At 46.9% G+C, this 24,683-nt stretch overlaps 1 protein-coding gene across 1 annotated transcript in view; it reads right to left on the bottom strand.

The window, feature by feature from the left end:
• Positions 1-19,018: 19,018 nt before the first annotated feature.
• LOC141174245 (5-hydroxytryptamine receptor 3A-like) overlaps positions 19,019-24,683 on the bottom strand; it is a 43,349-nt gene continuing 37,684 nt past the window's right edge. The window contains exons 8-9 of the mRNA XM_073659081.1: positions 19,367-19,573; positions 19,019-19,290 (exon numbers count right to left, since the gene is read on the bottom strand). Of these exons, the coding sequence (XP_073515182.1) occupies positions 19,019-19,290; positions 19,367-19,573 (479 nt within the window). The remainder of the gene's footprint in view (positions 19,291-19,366; positions 19,574-24,683) is intronic.

Here is a 24,683-nt window from a genome sequence, read left to right as displayed (position 1 = left end):
GTAAATACCCTAAACTGCACAACCCGACTCTGTCTTCATTACCATCTATGCTGCACCACCACAACCCCCATCCTCTGCACCTGACCCCCTGAGGCTATACCCCACCCGTTGGGGGTTATACCACCAACAGCTGCACCAATACCATCAGCCTCAGCGGACCCTGCTGCAGCGGCGGCCATAGTGACCGCAATACAACGGGTGGCGTAGTCGACATTAAGAACTTAATAACATCTGTAGGACTGCCACATACAACTGAGTTTGACACCCTGGGCACGGACCGGGTCACAGCCACTCGGAAGACTACAACCCCCATCTGATCCGGCTCCGGGTATTCCCCTAAAGAATATGGCCCAGGGGGTGCGTCAGACATATTGCTTTAAGTTTCCGGTCTTGACGCTTTGATGTCTTCCTTGGTCTACCAGTATGTTTGCCTTTAACAACCTCCCATGTTGTTTGTATTTGGTCCAGATTTTAGACACAGCTGACTGTGAACAACCAACATCTTTTGCAACTGGTTTTGTATGTGTTGATGTAGCGCCGGCGTCCCTGCCCTCTGCTAGGCAGGGACGCTGTTCCCCTCACCTGCCTGCTCCGTGCCCGGCGTCCTCCTCCCGCTCTGCTGGCAGCGCGCGCTCCTTCCCGTCCACTGTGCTTAGGGCGCGCGCGCTCTCCCTCCCTCTTAAAGGGGCCGCGAGCGCCGTCCTAAGGAGTCCCCGACCAATGGCCGGAGGACTTCACCATATATAAGGCACCTCCTCCAAAATGGAGGTGCCCGAGCAATGTTGTTGCACTGTTTACTACTCTGCTTCAGCCCTCAGGTCCCGTTGCCAGTTACCTGCCAGTTACCTGCCAGTTACCTGCCAGATTCCTGCCTGATTATCCGCTACCTGCCTGCTAGTCTGAGGTCCGACGGTCTGCCTTACTACTCCTGTCAGTCTGTCTAAGGACCAGTCTGCCCGCTCACCTGGGAGCGCACATCAGCCACCTGCCTGCTTGCCCGAGGTCCGACGGTCTGCCTTCCAACTCCTGTCAGTCTGTCTATGGACCAGCTTGCCCGCTCACCTGGGAGCACACACCTGCTACCTGCCTGCTAGTCTACCTGGAGGCTCCGCCGTCACGTGCTGTGACCACCTGCCTGTCCAGTGACTCCTGCTCGCTCACCTGGGAGCGCTCATCTGCTGCCTGTCTGCTAGCCTTCCTGGAGGCTCTGCCGTCACGTGCTGTGACCACCCGCCTGTTCAGAGACTTCTGCCCACTCACCTGGGAGCGCTCATCTGCCGCCTGTCTGTTGGTCTTCCTGGAGGCTCCGCCGTCACATGCTGTGACCACCCGTTCATCCAGAGACTCTCGCCTGCTCACCTGGGAGCTCACGCCTATCATCAGCCGCCACAGGTCGTACCAACCCTTTACCTAGAGACTGCCCCGGTCACTTGCCGTGACCATCTGCCCGTTCATCCAGAGACTGCCCCGGTCACTTGCCGTGACCATCTGCCCGTTCATTCAGAGACTGCCCCGGTCACTTGCCGTGACCATCAGCCCGTTCATCCAGAGACTGCCCCGGTCACTTGCCGTGACCTCCAGCCCGTTCACTCAGAGACTGTCCCGGTCACCTGCTGTGACCTCCTGCCCGTCTTCCCTGGTCGCCACCCGCTCCCTTACAAGGACTGCCCCCTTGTATAGTAGCTCAGAGGTTCCGCCTCCCAGACCCGTTACAGTTTGCTCGGGCCATGGAACCCGGTGGCACCCAAGCTCCCTCGTTCTCGGACCTGTGTCATGAACTGTCCCGTCAAAGGCCCCAACAGGAGTCCATCCTGGGTCACCTGCGGAATGTCAATACTCGCCTGGACACTCTGACTGCTCCACCAGCAACCTCCGCCAGTGCCATGTCTCGCAATCCGGCAGCTCCGCTGCTCACTAATACCATGGTATCCTACCCCGGACCCCGGCTTTCTGCACCTCCTCGCTTCGGAGGCGACTCCGCCCAGGCTCGGGGCTTCATAAATCAGTGCACCCTGCACTTTGAACTATTGTCCCACCAGTTTAACTCCGACCGGGCCAAAATTGCATTCATCATGTCCCATCTCACCGGGGAGGCCCTGGCCTGGCTAAATCCTCTATGGGAGAGAGGAGACCCCCTGGTGTCCAACTTGCCTGCTTTTCTCACGGCTTTCCGGAAAGTCTTCGACGAACCCGGACGGAAGACCTCATCCGCATCATCACTGCTACGCCTCCGTCAGGGAAGTCTCACCGTGGGCCAATATGCCATACGGTTCCGTACCCTTGCCTCGGAGCTGGCCTGGGATAACGACGCTCTGGTATCCGTCTTCTGGGAGGGTCTGTCCGGCCGTATTAAAGATGAACTTGCCGGTCGGGACATTCCTACCACTCTCGATGACCTAATAACTCTTGCCACCCGGATTGACCTACGGTTCCAGGAGCGTGCCAAAGAGGTCACCCGTGAGAGGAGGTTACCATGTCTAGCTCCTACTTTTCAGAAACCCGTCACTCCCTCCGTCTCTACCCAGGTACACTCTCCCGAGTCTATGCAGGTCGACCAGACCAAGATGGTCAAAACCCGTCAGGACTTACGCCGTGTCGAGGGGAGCTGCTTCTACTGTGGCAGTAAGGAGCACCGGATCCGTGCCTGCCCGGAGAGGTCGGGAAACGCCTGTGTCTAGGTTCGCTCAGAGAGGTCAACCTAGACAAGAATAAATCCTCTCCATCTCTGCTGCTGTCAGTCTCAATCGTCTGCGGGGAGAACCGTTATTTCGAACTAGCCCAACTTGACTCTGGAGCAGCCGGGAATCTTATTTCACAGTCCCTGGTAGAGAAATACCGCATCCCCACCAAACCTCTGGCTGTACCCTTGTCTGTTGCTGCCGTGGATGGGGGCCTCTTACCACGCCCCATCCAACTCATCACCGAATCCATTACTCTGCAGGTGGGAATGCTGCATTCTGAGAGTATCTCCTTTCATGTTCTGCCTGGACTCTCTCACGCCCTCTTGCTAGGCCTACCTTGGCTCCAGAGACATGCACCCGTGCTTGACTGGCAGACCGGAGAAGTCCTTCGCTGGGGACAGGACTGCCATAAGACCTGTCTGGTTCCCGTCCATCCCGTCCGTCCTTCTCCTACCCCAGCTAATCTACCTGGACTTCCGATTCCTTATTGGTCTTATGCTGATGTCTTTAATAAAAAGGAAGCAGAGACACTACCTCCTCATAGACCATACGACTGCCCTATCGACCTGTTACCTGGTACTACTCCTCCCCGTGGGCGTATTTATCCTTTATCCGCTGCTGAGACCCGGTCGATGTCCGAATATATTGAGGAGAATCTGGCCAGGGGATTCATCCGGAAATCTACCTTCCCGGCGGGAGCAGGCTTTTTTTTCGTCAAAAAGAAGGACGGCTCTCTCCGTCCCTGTATAGACTATAGAGGCCTTAACCAGATCACGGTGAAGAATAAGTACCCCCTTCCGCTCATTCCGGAGTTATTTGATCGTCTGAGGGGGGCTAGAATCTTCACCAAACTGGACCTCCGTGGGGCGTACAACCTGGTTCGTATCCGTCAGGGGGATGAATGGAAGACGGCATTCAACACCCGGGACGGCCACTATGAATATCTGGTAATGCCCTTTGGTCTCTGTAACGCTCCTGCCGTCTTTCAAGAGTTGGTCAATGACATCTTCCGGGACCTTCTCTACTCCTGCGTAGTGGTGTACCTGGACGACATCTTGGTCTTCTCTCCGGATCTCCAGACTCACCGGAGGGACGTTCGTCAGGTCCTGCTCAGGCTCAGGCAGAATCACCTCTTCGCTAAATACGAGAAGTGCCTCTTTGAGCAGACCTCGCTTCCGTTTTTGGGCTACATTATTTCTCAGACCGGCCTACGAATGGATCCAGAGAAACTGTCTGCCATCGAGAAATGGCCTCGACCGGAGGGGTTGAAGGCCATTCAGCGATTCCTGGGCTTCGCCAACTACTACCGCCTCTTCATACCACACTTCTCTTCCCGGACTGCCCCAATTTCCGCGCTCACCCGTAAGGGTACTAATCCCAAAGAGTGGCCGCCCGAAGCAGAGGAGGCCTTTCTTTCCCTAAAACAGGCCTTCTCTTCCGCCCCGGTGCTGCATCGCCCGGACGGCAACAAGCAGTTCTTCCTGGAAGTTGACGCCTCCTCCTCTGGAGCCGGAGCGGTACTTACTCAAAAATCATCTTCCGGGAGAATGGTAACTTGTGGCTTCTTCTCCAAACTCTTCTCCTCTTCTGAGCGCAACTATTCCATAGGACACCGAGAGTTATTGGCCATCAAACTGGCATTGGAGGAGTGGCGTTACCTACTCGAGGGGGCTCTTCACCCGGTAATAATTTACACTGACCACAAGAACTTGGCTTACCTCCAGCATGCCCAGAGACTTAACCCGCGCCAAGCCCGGTGGTCCTTGTTTTTTGCTCGCTTTGATTTTGTTCTTCATTTTCGCCCGGCTGACAAAAACGTCAAAGCAGATGCCTTGTCCCGATCCTTTCTGGTGTCCGATCTCGAGGAAGAACCTAAACATATCATCGATCCCGCCAGAGTAATGCAGGTGGCTCCCGTGAGCCTAAATCGTCTCCCTCCCGGTAAGACGTTCGTATCAGTACCTGATCGGGAGAAGATCCTACACTGGGGTCACTCGTCTAAACTAGCTGGCCACGCCGGTCAGAAAAAGACCCTCCAGCTTATTGCCCGGCACTACTGGTGGCCTACCCTGCACAAGGACGTAATAGACTTTGTTTCTGCCTGTGTGTCCTGCGCCCGCAACAAAGTCCCGAGACACCTGCCAGCTGGACGCCTTCTTCCGCTTCCTGTGCCTGCTGCCCCCTGGCAGCATATTGCTATGGACTTCATAACTGATCTCCCCGTCTCTGCCGGTTGTACGGTCATTTGGGTGGTCGCTGACCGCTTTTCCAAGATGGCTCACTTTATTCCCCTGCCTGGTCTTCCGTCTGCACCCGAGCTGGCTAAAGACTTTATCCGCCACATCTTCCGTCTTCATGGCCTGCCCCTCCACATCGTGTCGGATCGTGGGGTACAGTTCACCTCACGTTTCTGGAGAGCCACTTGTAAACTGCTAGACGTCACCCTGGACTTCTCTTCCGCTTACCACCCACAGTCCAATGGTCAAGTGGAGCGGATCAATCATAACCTGACCAGTTACCTCCGGCACTTCGTTAATGCCCATCATTCTGACTGGGTGGATCTCCTACCATGGGCCGAGTTCTCCTATAACAATCACGAGAGCGAATCCTCCTCCAAATCCCCGTTTTTTGTAGTCTTCGGTCAGCATCCTCGGATTCCTTTTCCTGTCTCCACCTCTGTGGACAACCCGGCTGCGGAATCTCTCGTTAGCAAATTTTCCTCCATTTGGGAGAGTACCCGATCCGCACTCCTCCAGTCGTCCGAACGGATGAAAAGACACGCTGACAAAAAACGCCTGGATCCTCCACAATTTCGTCCTGGAGATAAAGTCTGGCTCTCGTCTAAATATGTCCGACTCAAGATACCTTCTTACAAGTTAGGGCCTCGGTTCATCGGTCCTCTGGAGGTCATCAGTCAGATCAACCCGGTGGCCTATAAATTAAAACTCCCGGCCAACTTACGGATCCCTAACTCCTTCCATGTATCTCTCCTCAAACCTGTGGTACTTAACTCTTTTTCCAAGTCTAAAGGTACGCCTCCTGCTCCGGTTTCTGCTGAGGACGAGTTTGAGGTAGAGAACATTCTTGCCACCAAAAGGGTAAGAGGAAAGACCTTTTTTCTAGTAGATTGGAGGGGGTTTGGTCCTGAGGAGAGAACGTGGGAGCCCCGGGAGAACATCCATGCCCCTCTTATCCTAGCTAAATTTCTGTCTGGCATAAAAAAGGGGGGGCCTAAAGGGGGGGGTACTGTAGCGCCGGCGTCCCTGCCCTCTGCTAGGCAGGGACGCTGTTCCCCTCACCTGCCTGCTCCGTGCCCGGCGTCCTCCTCCCGCTCTGCTGGCAGCGCGCGCTCCTTCCCGTCCACTGTGCTTAGGGCGTGCGCGCTCTCCCTCCCTCTTAAAGGGGCCGCGCGCGCCGTCCTAAGGAGTCCCCGGCCAATGGCCGGAGGACTTCACCATATATAAGGCACCTCCTCCAAAATGGAGGTGCCCGAGCAATGTTGTTGCACTGTTTACTACTCTGCTTCAGCCCTCAGGTCCCGTTGCCAGTTACCTGCCAGTTACCTGCCAGATTCCTGCCTGATTATCCGCTACCTGCCTGCTAGTCTGAGGTCCGACGGTCTGCCTTACTACTCCTGTCAGTCTGTCTAAGGACCAGTCTGCCCGCTCACCTGGGAGCGCACATCAGCCACCTGCCTGCTTGCCCGAGGTCCGACGGTCTGCCTTCCAACTCCTGTCAGTCTGTCTATGGACCAGCTTGCCCGCTCACCTGGGAGCACACACCTGCTACCTGCCTGCTAGTCTACCTGGAGGCTCCGCCGTCACGTGCTGTGACCACCTGCCTTTCCAGTGACTCCTGCTCGCTCACCTGGGAGCGCTCATCTGCTGCCTGTCTGCTAGCCTACCTGGAGGCTCTGCCGTCACGTGCTGTGACCACCCGCCTGTCCAGAGACTTCTGCCCGCTCACCTGGGAGCGCTCATCTGCCGCCTGTCTGTTGGTCTTCCTGGAGGCTCCGCCGTCACATGCTGTGACCACCCGTTCATCCAGAGACTCTCTCCTGCTCACCTGGGAGCTCACGCCTATCATCAGCCGCCACAGGTCGTACCAACCCTTTACCTAGAGACTGCCCCGGTCACTTGCCGTGACCATCTGCCCGTTCATCCAGAGACTGCCCCAGTCACTTGCCGTGACCATCTGCCCGTTCATTCAGAGACTGCCCCGGTCACTTGCCGTGACCATCAGCCCGTTCATCCAGAGACTGCCCCGGTCACTTGCCGTGACCTCCAGCCCGTTCACTCAGAGACTGTCCCGGTCACCTGCTGTGACCTCCTGCCCGTCTTCCCTGGTCGCCACCCGCTCCCTTACAAGGACTGCCCCCTTGTATAGTAGCTCAGAGGTTCCGCCTCCCAGACCCCTTACAGTTGACATTTGTCCTTTTTGTTATTGTCCTTTTTCAGCCTTTTGCTCTTTTATTATATATTAATAAAGATTATTTTTTTATCTTATTACCCACTACCCTTCTCTATACTACTTTATAGTTGGTAGCTTTTGGCTCCTCAAGGAAGGACTGATAATGCATACAAAATGCAAATACTAAAAAAGCATGACTACTGTTTGCTTAAAACGTAGATTTCCATGGTTTTGTTTAGCTTCCTTTAAGCCTTTTCACCTGGTTGCTCATGTCATAGAAAGAATAAAGCATGGGTGGTGTGAAAAATAGGCAAATATGTCACTTTGTTGACATATTTCACTTTGGGAAAATTAAGAGGAAATACTGCAAAAATCCAGCAACAACATAGACAGGAGAAACTATACTTTAGACCTTAACTCTTTTCTGACATGAGACTTATCCATATGTCCCTGTGGCCTGGTGCTTACTGACCAGGGACATATGGATACATCTAGGCAATTTTGCGCGCACAGAGACTGTGCCACTCAGTGCCAGGAGCAGTGCCCACACCGCTTCCGGCACTTTAACACGCTAAATGCTGCGATCACAGCATTTAGCGTGCAGGCAGAGAAAAGAAAGTCCCTCTGCCTTTGGATCAGAGACCCCGCAACGTCACTGCAGGGTCCCGATCGTTGCCATGGTGACCCGATGTTGTCATTTCGAAATCCGGGTCACCGGAGCTAAGAAAGTTGCCAGATCATGCGCAGTGCATGATCTGGCAACTTTGTGTGTCAGTGCAGAACTGACAGTTTGCATAGTATAGGAATGCTCCTGCATTCTATACTATTCTTGTGAAAATGAAAAAATTTGGGGCTAAAACAACATTTATGTGCGAAAAACGTATTTTTCATTTTTACAGATCCACATTGTAAAATTCTGTGAATCACCTGTGGGTTCAAGGTTCTCACCACCTTGGGTGGTTTTCCACTGTTTAGGCACATCAGGGGCTCTCCAAATGCGATATGACACCCGCAGAGAATTCCATCAAAGTCTACGTTCTAAAATGTCACTCCTTCTTTTCTGAGCCCTGCCGTGCAGCCAAACAATAGTTTTCCCCCACATATGGGGTATCTGCATGCTCAGGAGAAATTGTTCAAAACATTTTTAGGTTCATTTTCTCCTGTTACCCCTTTGAAAATAAAAAATTTGGGGCTAATAATATTTTTTGTGGGAAAAATGGGATTTTTTTATTTTCACGGCTCCACATCATAAACTTTTGTGAAGCACTTGGCGATTCAAGGTGCTCACCTTTCATCTAGATAAGTTCCCTGAGGGGTCTAGTTTGCAAAATGGTGTCACTTATGGGGGGTTTCCACTGTTTAGGCACATCAGGGGCTCTCCAAACGTGACATGGCGTCCGCTAATTATTCAAGCAAATTTTAGATTCAAAAAGTCAAATGGCGCTCCTTATTAGAGATCGCTGGTCAACTTTTAACCCTTATATCTTCCTAACAAAAAAATTTTGGTTCCAAAATTGTGCTGATGTAAAGTAGACATGTGAGAAATGTTATTTATTTATTAACTATTTTGTGTGACATATCTCTCTGATTTAAGGGCATGAAAATTCAAAATTTGAAAATTGCAAAATGTTCTAAATTTTTACCAAATTTAGGATTTTTTCACAAATAAATGGCAGTCATATCAAATACATTTTACCACTACCATGAAGTACAATATGTCACGAAAAAACATTCTCAGAATCAATGGGATCCGTTGAAGCGTTCCAGAGTAATTACTTCATAAAGTCAGAATTGTAAAATTGGCCTGATCATTAAAGAGCAAACAGCCTTCGGGGGTAAAGGGGTTAAGCATCTAAACTAATTTGTCTTTATGAATCTACCAGAAAATGCCTCTGAAATGAAAGCCATACTTAAAGGGGTTGTCCAGTTTAAATTGATAAGTCTGCAGTCACTCTGTATAAAATCTGTATACAGATTTTTCTTCAACTCAACCCACAAGTGTTCGATTGGGTTGAGGTCTGGGGACTGTGGGGGCCAACCCAGCACCTCTACTTCATTGTCATTGAACCATTTCTTCGCCAATCTTGACGTATGCTTCAGATCGCTGTCCTGCTGGAACACTATGTTTTCCTTTTCATACCCATAGAACTTGAGTGTATGAAGTAATTTGTCTTATAGGATACTCACATATAGCTTAGAATTGAGACCACCATCGATTCTGGTTAAGTATCCAACTCCTTTGGCTGTGAAACAATCCCATATCATTAGGCTTCCTCCACTGAACTTGACAGTTCCTTCAATTTCCCAATCCGTTAGCCCATTTTTTCCTTGTTTCTTCCAGACTCATTTGCACCCATCAGAGCCTAGTCTAGTGACTTTTGTCTCATCACTCCAACTCACCTGTTTCCAAATTTCTACTGTCCACTTTTCATACTTTTTTGCAAACTCGAGCCAACGCTTCTTCACCTTTTTTCAGGCCACCATTCCAGACTTGTTTACCGTGCAACACGGTGCTTGCATGGACATTTGTGATCTCACTATTATGAAGCATATGAGCCACCTCCACTGCTGTGATTGTTGTGCCATAACTGATAGACCTTGTGATGGGCCGACTTGTTGACTCCTATATTTTGCCTGGACGTCCACCTCTTGGCTTTTGAATGGATGGATGGACTTCATTTTGTATTCTTTCAACTGTCATGGCGCTCACATGATGCAGTTTGGCAATTTTCTTGGCCAAGAGACCTTTATCGACGAGCTGGATGAAGCGGTTTCTCTTTTCTTGGGAAATCTTCTTCATGGCTGCTCCTCGATTCGAACCAGTGACCTTTTGCTTGGGAATCAACCTAATAACATATTGAGCCACTGGGGAATGTGAGAAAAGGTTGTAATTTGTAGTATACAGGAAAAAAAAGTTTTTCCACCACCAGTAACAATGCAGTGACATGACAAGAATAACTGCATAACTAATGATATGCAAAATAGTTGCAATTCAAATTTATGTATAAGATAGTCAAGATGATTGTCTATAAAATGATGGTAGACTTACGTTCGAAGCAGTAGTGGATGGTGAGATATGGGGCCTGAAAGTCAAAAGTTCAAAACATTGTCACCCTTTTTCTCATCAATGTACATCACCGCTGTTCCCGGCTCAGACACTGCCGAATCCCGCAGCGCACACTGAGTGTTCTGGGGGGGATTCAAAAGTCTGTAGTGACTTCAGACTTTTCATTTTAGACCGGACAACCCCTTTAAGCTCAGTATGGTTCCATAGACATCTGGGTGTGCCGCAATACATCTGTGCAGGAGTTGGCAAGCATCGTGCTGGAATAGATACTTTAATTGGAAACACGGACATGTGAAGATCACCATAGGTTATAATGGGTACGTCTGGTATCAATGAAAATAACAGATGCTACACGTATTGGAAACACGTACAGGTGAAGGGGGCCTAAGAAAAATTCTTCACATTCCAAAAAATGATCTCAAATACAGTATATATTCAAAATGGCCTAAAATAAATTGTATAGACATATCAGCTAGTACAGACAATCCCAAAATTGGGCATGGGACCCTAAAAAATTGTTTTTGAATTTATATTGTTCTACCTCATTTTTTCTTGAATGTCGAAAACTTTTTTTTGTAGCGTACAGTGAAGGTAAATAAGCCATTTGTATTTTCTGTGCTTTCTTTAGATTTTGTTAAGTTTGGAATTGTTGCAGATTCTTTGCACATTTTACATGCAATGCAATTGACTGGCAATGCAGATTCTAAAATCCGCAGCATGTTAATTCTTTCAACAAATTTTGATTGCGTATTTTTACCCCTTGCACTGCTTACGAGAAAAATCACCAAAAGAATCCTCGTGTAACATGTACATTTTGCCAATGAAATGCTGTAGAAAAGCGGAAAAACTGCATCAAATCTGATACATGTGCACGTACCATAAATAATGCGGACTTGCACTTGGTGCAAGTCCCTCATAAAACATAATTAACCCTTTAATGATCAGAATGTTTTGTTTCTTAATGACTAGACAATTTTAGTTATGGATAGGTCCTAAAAGTCCTAAACAGGGCTAACGAAAAAGTAAATGTTTTTGTTTCAGTTGATTTGATAACCAATCTGTAGTTCAAAACTCCACTTATTTTATATGGCAATGGTTTATGTTGTCATTTGCTGTGTTTTTTTTCCTAGACAAAAGAGTGAAGTACAGTGAGTACGGAAAGTATTCAGACCCCTTTAAATTTTTCACTCTTTGTTTCATTGCAGCCATTTGGTAAATTCTAGACAGTTTATTTTTTCTCTCATTAACCCCTTAAGCCCCGCGGGTGGTTTGCACGTTAATGACCGGGCCAATTTTTACAATTCTGACCACTGTCACTTTATGAGGTAATTACTCTCGAACGCTTCAACGGATCCCCCTGATTCTGAGATTGTTTTTTCGTGACATATTGTACTTCATAATTGTGGAAAAATTTCTTCGATATCACTTGCGTTTATTTGTGAAAAAAACGGAAATTTGGCGAAAATTTTGAAAATTTTGCAATTTTCAAAATTTGAATTTTTAAGCCCTGAAATCAGAGCGATATGTCACACAAAAGAGTTAATAAATAACATTTCCCACATGTCTACTTTACATCAGCACAATTTTGGAACCAAAATTTTTTTTTGTTAGGGAGCTATAAGGGTTAAAAGTTGACCAGCGATTTCTCATTTTTCCAACAAAATTTACAAAACCATTTTTTTAGGGACCACATCACATTTGAAGTGACTTTGAGAGGTCTTTATGACAGAAAATACCCAAAAGTGACACCATTCTAAAAACTGCACCCCTCAAGGTGCTCAAAACCACATTCAAGAACTTTATTAACCCTTCAGGTGCTTCACAGGAATTTTTTGAATGTGGAAGAAAAAAATGAACATTTAACTTTTTTCACAAAAATGTTAATTTAGACCCAATTTTTTTTATTTTCACAGGGGTAACAAGAAAAAATGGACCCCAAAATTTGTTGTGCAATTTCCCCTGGGCACGCAGATACCCAATATTTGGGGAAAAAATACTGTTTGGGCGCACGGCAGGGCTCGGAAGGGAAGGAGCGCTATTTGACTTTTTGATTGTAAAATTTGCTTGAATAATTAGCGGACGCCATGTTGTGTTTGGAGAGCCCATGTGTGCCCAAACTTTGGAGCTCCCCCACAAGTGACCCCATTTTGGAAACTAGACCCCCCAAGGCACCTTTCTAGATGCATAGTGAGCACTTGGAACCCCCAGGTGCTTCACAAATTGATTCGTAACAATGAAAAAGTGAAAAAAAAAAACACTTTTTCATTTTTATGAATCAATTTGTGAAGCACCTGAGGGTTCCAAGTGCTCACAATGCATCTAGATAGGTGCCTTGGGGGGTCTAGTTTCCAAAATGGGGTCACTTGTGGGGGAGCTCCAATGTTTGGGCACACAGCGGCTCTCCAAACGCAACATGGTGTCGCTAACAATTTGAGCCGATTTTCCGTTAAATTTGTTAGAGGACACCATGTTGCATTTAGAGAGTCCCTGTGTGCCCAAACATTGGAGCTCCCCCACAAGTGACCCCATTTTGGAAACTAGACCCCCCAAGGCACCTATCTAGATGCATAGTGAGCACTTGGAACCCCCAGGTGCTTCACAAATTGATTCGTAACAATGAAAAAGTGAAAAAAAAAACACTTTTTCATTTGTATGAATCAATTTGTGAAGCACCTGAGGGTTCCAAGTGCTCACTATGCATCTAGATAGGTGCCTTGGGTGGTCTAGTTTCCAAAATGGGGTCACTTGTGGGGGAGCTCCAATATTTGGGCACACAGCGGCTCTCTAAATGCAACATGGTGTCCGCTAACAAATTTAACGCAAAATTGGCTCAAATTGTTAGCGACACCATGTTGCGTTTGGAGAGCTGCTGTGTGCCCAAACATTGGAGCTCCCCCACAAGTGACCCCATTTTGGAAACTAGACCCCCCAAGGCACCTATCTAGATGCATAGTGAGCACTTGGAACCCCCAAGTGCTTCACAAATTGATTCATAACAATGAAAAAGTGAAAAAAAAAACACTTTTTCATTTTTATGAATCAATTTGTGAAGCACCTGGGGGTTCCAACTGCTCACTATGCATCTAGATAGGTGCCTTGGGGGGTCTAGTTTCCAAAATGGGGTCACTTGTGGGAGAGCTCCAATGTTTGGACACACAGGGACTCTCTAAATGCAACATGGTATCCGCTAACAAATTGAATGGAAAATCGGCTCAAATTGTTAGCGGACGCCACATTGCGTTTGGAGAGCCCCTCTGTGCCCAAACTTTGGAGCTCCCCCACAAGTGACCCCATTTTGGAAACTAGACCCCCCAAGGCACCTTTCTAGATGCATAGTGAGCACTTGGAACCCCCAGGTGCTTCACAAATTGATTCGTAATAATGAAAAAGTGAAAAAAAAAACACTTTTTCATTTTTACGAATTAATTTGTGAAGCACCTAGGGGTTCCAAGTGCTCACTATGCATCTAGATAGGTGCCTTGGGGGGTCTAGTTTCAAAAATGGGGTCACTTGTGGAGGAGCTCCAATGTTTGGGCACACAGGGACTCTCCAAATGCAACATGATATCCGCTAACAATTTGAGCCGACAATTTGTTAGCGGATATCATGTTGCATTTGGAGAGTCCCTGTGTGCCCAAACATTGGAGCTCCCCCACAAGTGACCCCATTTTGGAAACTAGACCCCCCAAGGCACCTATCTAGATTCATAGTGAGCACTTGGAACCCCAGGTGCTTCACAAATTGATTCATAAAAATGAAAAAGTGTTTTTTTTTTCACTTTTTCATTTTTACGAATCAATTTGTGAAGCACCTGGGGGTTCCAAGTGCTCACTATGCATCTAGAAAGGTGCCTTGGGGGGTCTAGTTTCCAAAATGGGGTCACTTGTGGGGGAGCTCCAAAGTTTGGGCACAGAGGGGCTCTCCAAACGCAATGTGGTGTCCGCTAACAATTTGAGCCGATTTTCCATTCAATTTGTTAGCGGATACCATGTTGCATTTAGAGAGTCCCTGTGTGCCCAAACATTGGAGCTCCCCCACAAGTGACCCCATTTTGGAAACTAGACCCCCCAAGGCACCTATCTAGATTCATAGTGAGCACTTGGAACCCCAGGTGCTTCACAAATTGATTCATAAAAATGAAAAAGTGTTTTTTTTTTCACTTTTTCATTTTTACGAATCAATTTGTGAAGCACCTGGGGGTTCCAAGTGCTCACTATGCATCTAGAAAGGTGCCTTGGGGGGTCTAGTTTCCAAAATGGGGTCACTTGTGGGGGAGCTCCAAAGTTTGGGCACAGAGGGGCTCTCCAAACGCAATGTGGTGTCCGCTAACAATTTGAGCCGATTTTCCATTCAATTTGTTAGCGGATACCATGTTGCATTTAGAGAGTCCCTGTGTGCCCAAACATTGGAGCTCCCCCACAAGTGACCCCATTTTGGAAACTAGACCCCCCAAGGCACCTATCTAGATTCATAGTGAGCACTTGGAACCCCAGGTGCTTCACAAATTGATTCATAAAAATGAAAAAGTGTTTTATTTTCACTTTTTCATTTTTACGAATCAATTTGTGAAGCACCTGGGGGTTCTAAGTGCTCACTATGCATCTAGATAGGTGCCTTGGGGGGTCTAGTTTCCAAAATGGGGTCAGTTGTGGGGGAGCTCCAATGTTTGGACACACAGGGGCTCTCCAAACGCAACATGGCGTCCGCTAACAATTTGAGCCGATTTTCCATTCAATTTGTTAGCGGACACCATGTCGCGTTTGGAGAGCCCGTGATGTGCCTAAACAGTGGAGCTCCACCACAAGTGTCCCCATTTTGGAAACTATACCCCTCAAAGATTTTATTAAGGTGTATAGTGAACATTTTGAACCCAGAGGTACGGCACATTATTTGTTTACGTTAGGTCATCATATTGAATAAGTTTTCATTATTCTTGAGCGCAAGTGCTCGCTACTTGAGTTTGCATCGGGTACTCAGGTATGCACCATGTACAGCGTGTGCTCGAGTGACATGCTCGAGTCCCTGCTCCGCATGTTTCACGGTTATTAGACACCCAAAAAAAAACATGCGGGGATCGCTCGTGCATGGCAGGCAATCCCCGTAAAGTTTTTTGGCCGCGAAGCATATGGGGCAGAGACTCGAGCATGTCACTCAAATACCCACGATACTAAATGCATACCAGAGCACCCGATGCAAACTCAAGTAGCGAGCACTTGCTCTCAACACTAGTCGCCATATCGTCATCTTTTTTTCTTACTTTTGAAAAAAATCCCAACCCCAGCCCTAACCCTAGCACAACCCTAGCCCCAGGACAACCCTAGCCCCAGGACAACCCTAGCCCCAGGACAACCCTAGCCCCAGGACAACCCTAGCCCCAGCACAACCCTAGCCCCAGCACAACCCTAGCCCCAAACCCAGCCCTAACCCTAGCCCAATCCTAACTCAAGAGTTTATTTTTGACGCCGTTCCTTGTGCGGTATAAGTGATTAGACGACTTTATTCTTCGGGTCGGTGTGATTACAGCAATGCCAGAATCATATGGGGTTTTTATGACTGACAGCTGTCACACACTAAAAGACGCATTTTTTGTAAAATCTAGTTTTTGCATCGCCATATTTTGAGAGCTATAATTTTTCCAGATTTTGGCAGACAGTCATGTGACGGCTCGTTTTTTGCGGGATGACTTGACGTTGTTATTGGTGCCATTTTCAGGCACGTGACATTTTTTGATCGCTTTCTATTCCGATTTTTGGGAGGCAGAATAAACAAAAACCAACAATTCAGGAATTGTTTTTTTTTTTTTTTTTATTCTGTTCCGCGTGTGGTAAAATTGATGAGGCAGCTTTACTCTTCGGGTCAGTACGTTTACAGCGGTACCACATTTGTATCATTTTTCTATGTTTTGGCGCTTATACACAATAAAAGCTATTTTATAGAAAAAAATATTTTTTAGTATCGCTTTATTCTGAGAGCTATAACTTTTTTATTTTTCGGCTGATGGAGCTATATCGCGGCTTGTTTTTTGCGGGACGAGATGATGTTTTCAGCGGTATCATTTTTATTTATATGCGTCTTTTTGATCGCGTGTTATTCCACTTTTTGTTTGGCGGTATGGTGATAAAGCATTGTTTTTTGCTTGTTTTTTTTTTTTTTTTTTTTACCGTGTTCACTGAAGGGGTTAACTAGTGGGACAGTTTTATAGGTCAGGTTGTTCCGGACGCGGCGATACCAAATATGTGTACTTTTATTGTTTTTTTTTTATTTTTTTTATAATAATATTTATTGATGGGTACATTATATTTTTATTTTTGGTGTATTATTTTTTTTATTTTTTTATAATATTTTTGCACATTTTTTTTTTTTTTTTTTTTCCACTTTCACACAGTTTATACACTTTATTACTTTGTCCCACTCTGGGACTTTCACTTTTTTTTTTCTGATCGCCTGCATGGCACAGGAATGGAGCACCATCCCTATGCCATGAAGGCTGTCAGAAGTGCACAGTGTGAAGATTGCTTGGAGATGCACTGCGCATGTCCAAGCAATCTTCCTGCTCTCTGGTGACCCGGATGTTGTCATGACGACATCGGGTCGTCATGGCAACACCCGGGAAGCCTTTGCAGACTGCGCTGGAAGCCGGAAGAGGAGGTGAGTATCGCCGATCACCTCCCCTTGCCCCCGCAATGCCGCGATCGACTTCGATCGACTTCGATCGCAGCATCGCGGGGGTTAATGTGCTGGGAGCGGTGCGTGACCGCTCCCTGCACATAGTACCGGGTGTCAGCTGTGACAATCAGCTGACACCCGGCGGCGATCGCGCCCGCACAGCCTGTGTGCGCGCGCGATCGCGATGACGTACTAATACGGGTCTGGCTCTTAAGTCCCAGGGCACAGACGCGTATTAGTACGTCAGATGTTATTAAGGGGTTAAAGTACACTCTGCACCCCATCTTGACTGAAAAAAAATCCAGAAATGTAGAAATTTTTGCAAATTTATTAAAAAAGAAAAACTGAAATGTCATATGGTCATAAGTATTCAGACCCTTTGCTCAGACACTCATATTTAAGTCACATGCTGCCATTCCCTTGTGATCCTCCTTGAGATGGTTCTACTCCTTCATTGGATTCCAGCTGTGTTTAATTAAACTGATAAGACTTGATTTGGAAAGGCACACACCTGTCTATATAAGACCTCACAGCTCACAGTGCATGTCAGACCAAATGAGAATCATGAGCTCAAAGGATCTTCCCAAGGAACTCAGAGACAGAATTGTGGCAAGGCACAGATCTGGCCAAAGTTACAAAAGAATTTCTGCATTATTCAAGGTTTCTAAGAGCACAGTGGCCTCCATAATTCTTAAATGGAAGAAGTTTGGGACCACCAGAAGTCTTCCTAGACCTGGCCGTCCAGCTAAACTTAGCAATCGTGGGAGAGGAGCCTTGGTGAGAGAGGTAAAGAAGAACACCAAGATCACTGTGTCTGAGCTCCAGAGTTGCAGTAGGTAAATGGGAGAAATTTCCACAAAGTCAGCTATCACTGCAGCCCTCCACCAGTCAGGCCTTTATGGCAGAGTGGCCCGATGGAAGCCTCTCCTCAGTGCAAGACATATGAAAGCCCACATAGAGTTTGCTCAAAAACACACGAAGGACTCCCAGACTATGAGAAATGAGATTCTCTGGTCTGATGAGACGAAGATAGAACTTTTTGGTGATAATTCTAAGCGGTATGTGTGGAGAAAACCAGGCACTGCTTATCACCTGCCCAATACAATCCCAACAGTGAAACATGGTGGTGGCAGCATCATGCTATGGGGGTGTTTTTCAGCTGCAGGGACAGGAGGACTGGTTGCAATTGAAGGAAACATGAATACGGCCAAGTACAGAGATATCCTGGATGAAAACCTCTTCCAGAGTGCTCTGGACCTCAGACTTGGCGAAGGTTCACCTTCCAACAAGACAATGACCCTAAGTACAGAGCTAAAATAACAAAGGAGTGGCTTCAGAATAACTCTGTGACCATTCTTGACTGGCCCAGCCAGAGCCCTGACCTAAACGCAATTGAGCATCTCTGGAGAGACCTGAAAATGGCTGTCCACCAACGTTCACAATCCAACCTGATGGAACTGGAGAGGATCTGCAAGGAAGAATGGCAGAGCATCCCCAAATCCAGGTGTGAGAAACTTGTTGCATAATTCCCAAGAAGACTCATGGCTGTACTAGCTCAAAAGGGGGCTTCTACTCAATACTGAGCAAAGGGTCTGAATACTTATGACCATGTGATATTTCAGTTTTTCTTTTTTAACAAATTTGCAAAAATTTCTACATTTCTGTTTTTTTTCAGTCAAGATGGGGTGCAGAGTGTACTTTAATGAGAAAAAAAAGAACTTTTTAGAATCTACCAAATGGCTGCAATGAAACAAAGAGTGAAAAATTTAAAGGGGTCTGAATACTTTCTGTACCCACTGTATATATAGAAGTATTATAGTGTGTTATTGAGCTTAACCAGGGTTCAATTTCCTTAGTGAGAATTCATTATGCGAAAGAAAAAATATATTATGTTATTAAAATTCTTTAGTGAACTATGTAAAAACAATGACAAACAGCTGAAAAAATATAGAAAGGTGGCGCAAAACATTTTAACCTTTTTTTTTTTTATTGTGCAAAAATAGCAATACTTAAAAAATTACATGTATCACCGTAATCATATCACTTATACAGCATGGTGAACGGTATTAAGGAAAAAATAAAAACAAAAAAAATGGAGGAATTTATTTTTTTCCATCCTATCTAAGAAAAAAATTAAAAGTTTTTCAACACATTACATACACCAAAAAATCCTGTTTCTGGTACCATAGTCTACCTATGTGTACCAGATTATGACCACAGAAACAAATAAAATGACTACAATACAGAAGTATATTATAAAGACGAGTCGGTCGACTACGATGGCTGCGGCATGCCATTCTGTCTTGACCTCACTCATGGCATCAGAATTTACAATGTTCTTGTGGATCTTCTTGACTTGTAGCAGAAGCATCTTCAACATCTTCACCTCCATACTATCCTCCTTGTTTCTTTCAGACTTTCTTTTAGTTTCCAGCACTTGTTCTTCTAGTGCCCTGTTATTAACATCTAGGAAGAAATGGTTGGATTCCATAAGTATTCTATCGTGCCTCCTGGTCCCCCAAATACATCTACTAATACTTACGTGTTTCTACTTTTGGAGGGATGATCCCATATTTCATAAAGGACTGACTTCTAAAGCAGAGGACACGTGCCAGGTATCTCAAGATCCAGGATTTTACCCACAAAGGGACGGTTGGTTGAGATTCAGATAGCATTAACATGTAGGAGACAGCAATGCACCCGAGTATACTGATCATCATGACCGCCATGCACACACAGCAGAAGACACCTGTCCGAGAGTAAAAAAATAGGTTTATAGAAAATGCAGATAAATGTTCTTCTTTAGTTTTTTCAAGTATTTCCTCATCCGTACACAGACAAATTATCACAAGTTTTTCTTGTGGCTGTGTTGCCATTATTTACTCCAAATTTATGAAAGTGTTCCATGATGTTTGATAAATGTTGGTGCATCTAAAGATATTACACTTATTTCTAGAATATCAACAATTTAACCCATTTATAACTAAGTTGGCGCATCTGGGGAAAGGAGAGACCAACCCAGAGCGCCAAAACATGCCAACTCATATTACATATGATAAACTTGAGAAACAAAGAGTTTTTTTTGTAGGCATAAAAAATTCAAATTTTATTACAACATTTAAAAGTACATATAGAAAGTACGATATAAAGTGACAGTGTATAGATGGTAGCAAAAAGATCACTGAAAAAGACAGCAAGTTGTAAGAATCTCCATGGTCCCAAAATTCAAAAGGCAGAATGATGCATACAATAGAACAGGTAATAAGACTATTTAATAATATAGGTCATATGCGTATATATTGCTGCATATCAAACATATCCATAGATACACTCCAAAATAGGCCGCCCCCATCGCTGTGCCGCGCTTCTGTAAATAGATATTATCTTTGAACAAGAAATAATTATGTGTGAGTACAAAGTGCAGGGTATGAACGAGCAAGACGTACCCCAAGGAACCATTTACTATATCCAAATAAAGAACATAAAAATAATGGTGACGGGCAGAAGAAGATACGATATATATCTACGTATAATCACGAGTGGGATAATATGAGGAGTATTATGATGAAGCACTGGAATATCTTGACGACCGATGCCTCCCTGGGACCAATTCTTGGGGATTATCCCCTAATGACCCCCAGACGATCCAATAACCTCAAGGATATTTTAGTGTCCAGCCATTATGTTGCTACAAAACCTAATCCCTTTGGCTCCCGTGGCCCTGTTTTGGGCATGTTTCCCTGTGGCCATTGTCGTGCCTGCGCCAATGTCCTGCGCTGCACCACCTTTGCGTCCTCGGATGGTACAAGACAATTTAATATCAGACATCACTAGTGTTGAGCCACCCCCGTAGTGTTCGAGTTCGGTTCGGTTCGTCGAACACCCGTGTGTTCGCCGAACTGTTCGTCGAACACCTTCGAACACCGTTAAAACCAATGGCAGGCAAACAAAAACACATAGAAACACATAGAAAACACCTTCAAAGGTGTCCAAAAGCTGACAAACTGCTCAGAAGACATAACTAACACATGGAAAAGTGACAAGTACATATAGTCATGCGAAAATAAAAGAGGTGGAGGAGTAAAAGGAGGGGGAGACACAGATATAGGCATGTCATGCCCTTCTAAAATCCAAAAAGTGAGAAGCCGACACGGCCAGTCCACTCCTGCCCGTGCCACCTCCGTGTCGCCGGGTTTGTGCCAGAGCCGCGGTGAACCCTGACGGCCAGCCCCCCTCTCCCAATACTGGTGCCTGTCCGCTGGTGGGTCGAGCGAGCCCCCCTGTGGTGGAGGCAGCTCTAAGCTTTTTAATTTAAATTGTCTCTCTAATTTGAATGAATACACTTTAAATCCATTTACAAGGATCTATTGGAGGGCAAGTCTCATGCCAGCAGCCGCGGTAATTCCAGCTCCAGTAGCGTCCACTAAAGCTGCTGCAGTTAAAAAGCTTTTATAAGGATCGAGCTCGGCTGTCCACCGCAAGGCATCCTACTGCCAGTCCCAGCCCCTATGCCTTGGGGTGCCTCCTGATGCTCTTCACTAAGTATCCCATGGTCCCGAAGCATTTCCTTTGAAAAAATTAAGTGTCTAAACTACAGGTGGTGTAGCTTGCTTAACAGCCGGGATAATCCGCTGACTAGCAGACACTGCTACTAGGCACAAAGTATTTCCTGGGCTAGATGCAGCTAAAAATTTGTAATTAGATACTCTCGTTGGATGCTGAGAAAGCATTCCATAGAGTCTCCTGGCACGCCATATATGATTCTCTTAAAAAGCTTGGGGTAGGGGTCTAGGGGACCCTTTTATAGCCAAAATCACGGCCCTGTATCGCAATACGTCACCTAGGCTGAAGATAAATGGAACTGTAGCACCCTGAGGGCTCGGTTGCTACGGACGTATTGCACCTCACCCAGAGGTGTGATATCTCACTCTCAGGTAAGGATGGAGTGTGGATCAGGACCCGACACCTGCATGCATTACACCACATTGCCGTGGGGCAGGGCGACCAATATGCCCCTGAGATGGGCACGACAGTCCCTGTCCCTGGCTGGAGTGGGGGGAGGGAACACTGAGGAAGGGGAACCCTGTAGTGCAGGAGCAGGGAGGAAGCAGTTCCTGGGTGCATTGAGAAGGGAGTATAAAAGGTGGGCACCATCTTAGTTCAGTGCAGAGAAGTCTGAGCAGAAGTGGCAGGGAGCAGGGGCTCTGCATGAGCTCTGCTCCGGAGGCGGGCCTAGTAACAGAGGCCCAGGCCTGGAAGAGGGAGAAGGAAGGAAGAGGAGCGGAGAAGGCTCCAGGAACGAGGAATGAAGGGATCCCAGGGGTGCGGACGGGCGAGTCGCCACCCCACGCCCGAATCCACCTGCGTGGAGGGGTCAGGCCAAAGGGGGAGACCGGTCCCCGAACTAGTGGAGGCAGGAAACGACCCTCAGCTAGAAACCGGAGGCTCTGACATTTTATGTGGCGCAGCCCCTCGCTACACCCGCTAGGAAGGCACCACATAGGGTCAGGGAAACTGGCGCCAAGTTTACCAAGAGGAGGCCCGAGGCAGCCGGACAGAAGTGTTGGTAAGAAAGGCCAGACAAAGGACACACAAAGGGGGTCCTGTGAAGTGCTCCAAAGTTATCTGGGAGTTGTCTGAGCCCCTCACCTGGTGAGCACAGTACGACGTGGGCAGCCGTTACCTGCAGACGTGGTCTGGATAATAAGAACTGTGAGTAAAGGCCCTGGACTGCATCACTGACTCCGTGTCGTTACTGCTGCTGCCCTGCACCATCACCCCCATCCTCCGCATACACTGCCCTGAGGCTATACTCCTCCCGTGGGGAGTTATGCTACGCTCTGCTGCACCCACAACACCAGCCTCAGCAGTCTGCCCTGTAGCGGCGGTTCACTCTGACCGCAATCCACGGGTGGCGTAGTCGGACATTTAAACATCAAAACCACATAAATAGTTCCGCCACTGGTTTGACCGCCCTGAGCCACGGAACCGGGTCGCCGCCACGAAGACTACAACCACCAGCATCCACCAAAAAGGGTCCGGCTCCGGGTGTCCCAAGGCCCAGGGGGTGCGTCAGAACATTTTCATCACCTTTCACAATCACCAATGGGACAAGGCAGGGATGTCCTCTGTCCCCTCTCTTATACATCCTAGTGACGGAGCACCTGCTCTCATCAATTCGCCATAACCCCAATATTAGGTGGATTGAGGTGGGAGGCACCGAGTACAAGTGCTCTCTATTTGCTGATGATGTCCTAGCATATATCACTCAATCACATATATCCATCCCTGCTGTTATGGCTGAAATAGATCACTTTGTTACATGGTAAAATTTTAAAATCAATGCAGCGAAGTCTGAGGCCCTCGATGTCTCCCTCCCCAAATCCATATAGGATTCCATCCAGTCCAACTTTCCCTTTGCCTGGCCCTCACAGGGTATCAAATACTTAGGAATTCCTATTCATAGAGACCTCTCCCATCTATGTTATCTTAATTTTGGGCCCTTTATTGAACAATTCCATACAGACCACGGTTGGCAAGTTAGAACTGTAAGATTCACTACGTGAACCACTGGTGTTTTGTGGAAAAGCACATGTACACTGCGTTCCAAATTATTATGCAAAAAGTGTTTAGGAGTGATAAGGGAAGAATTTGTTTGTTTGTCAGTTAAACTCATTGATGGTGATGTGTGTCAGGGCTCTTTATATCACTGTAAGCAATTGCAGACACCTGTGCTAATTAGTTTGGCAGGTGTGTCCAATGAAAGGCAAGACTACTTAAGAAGGCTCTCTCACATTATTAAGCAGCCTACATTTTCTGCCAAAATGGGAAAGAAAAAGGATGTGTCGGGTGCTGAGAAGCAACAAATTGTGGAGTGTTTAGGTCAAGGCATGACTACAATCAACATTGTGCGATGATCAGGATGAAGTGTCTTGGCAATCAAGAAGTATGTAGCTGATTCACAGTACACATGTGTGCGTGCTGATAAGGGCAAATTGAGGACTCTTTCCTACAGGCAATTACGTCAGGTTGAAAGAGCAGCGGCAAAAAAGCCTTGTCATAGCAGCAGACAAGTTTTTGAAGCTGCTTGTGCCTCCAACGTCCCCCGAACAACAAGATGCAGGGTCCTTCAGAGGTTTGCAGCTGTGCATACGCCATCCTGTCGACCTCCTCTATCCACTTCACACAAGCAGAAACGGCTCCAGTGGGCCAAACATTACATGAAGACTGATTTCAAAACTGTTTTGTTCACGGATGAGTGCCGTGCAGCGCTCGATGGTCCAGATGGATGGAGTGGAGGATGGCTGGTTGATGGACACCCCACGCAAACACGGCTACAGCGCCAACAAGGAGGAGGTGGAGTAATGTTTTGGGTTGGAATCATGGGGAGAGAGATTGTCGGCCCCTTTAGGATCCCTGAAGGCGCTAAAGATGAACTCCATAATGTATGTGGATTTTCTCAAACAGCACTTCCTGCCATGGTTCAAGAAGAAGAACCGTGTATTTCACAGCAAGATCATTTTTCTGCATGATAATGCACCATCTCATGCTGCACATAAAACATCTGCATCTCTGGCTGATATGGGCATAAAAGGGGACAAACTTATGGTGTGACCCCCATGCTCCCCTGACCTCTACCCCATTCAGAACCTTTGGAGCATCATTAAAAGGAGTGTCTATGATGGCGGGAGGCAGTTCACATCTAAGCAACAGCTCTGGGAGGGTATTCTGTCCTCATGCAAAACAATTGAAGCAGAAACCATCCAAAACCTGACATATTCAATGGACGAGAGAGTTCAGAAGCTCCTTTCGAACAAGGGGTCCTATGTGAAAATGTAACATCACCTAGAATAAAGTTT

The sequence above is a fragment of the Phyllobates terribilis genome, unplaced genomic scaffold (genome assembly GCF_046119375.1).
Source record: "Phyllobates terribilis strain yellow unplaced genomic scaffold, ASM4611937v1 Scaffold_13__5_contigs__length_258822181, whole genome shotgun sequence".
Classification (NCBI taxonomy): Eukaryota; Metazoa; Chordata; class Amphibia; order Anura; family Dendrobatidae; genus Phyllobates; species Phyllobates terribilis.
Note: the sequence above shows the minus strand (reverse complement) of the source record. Positions and strands in the feature narration are given on the sequence as shown.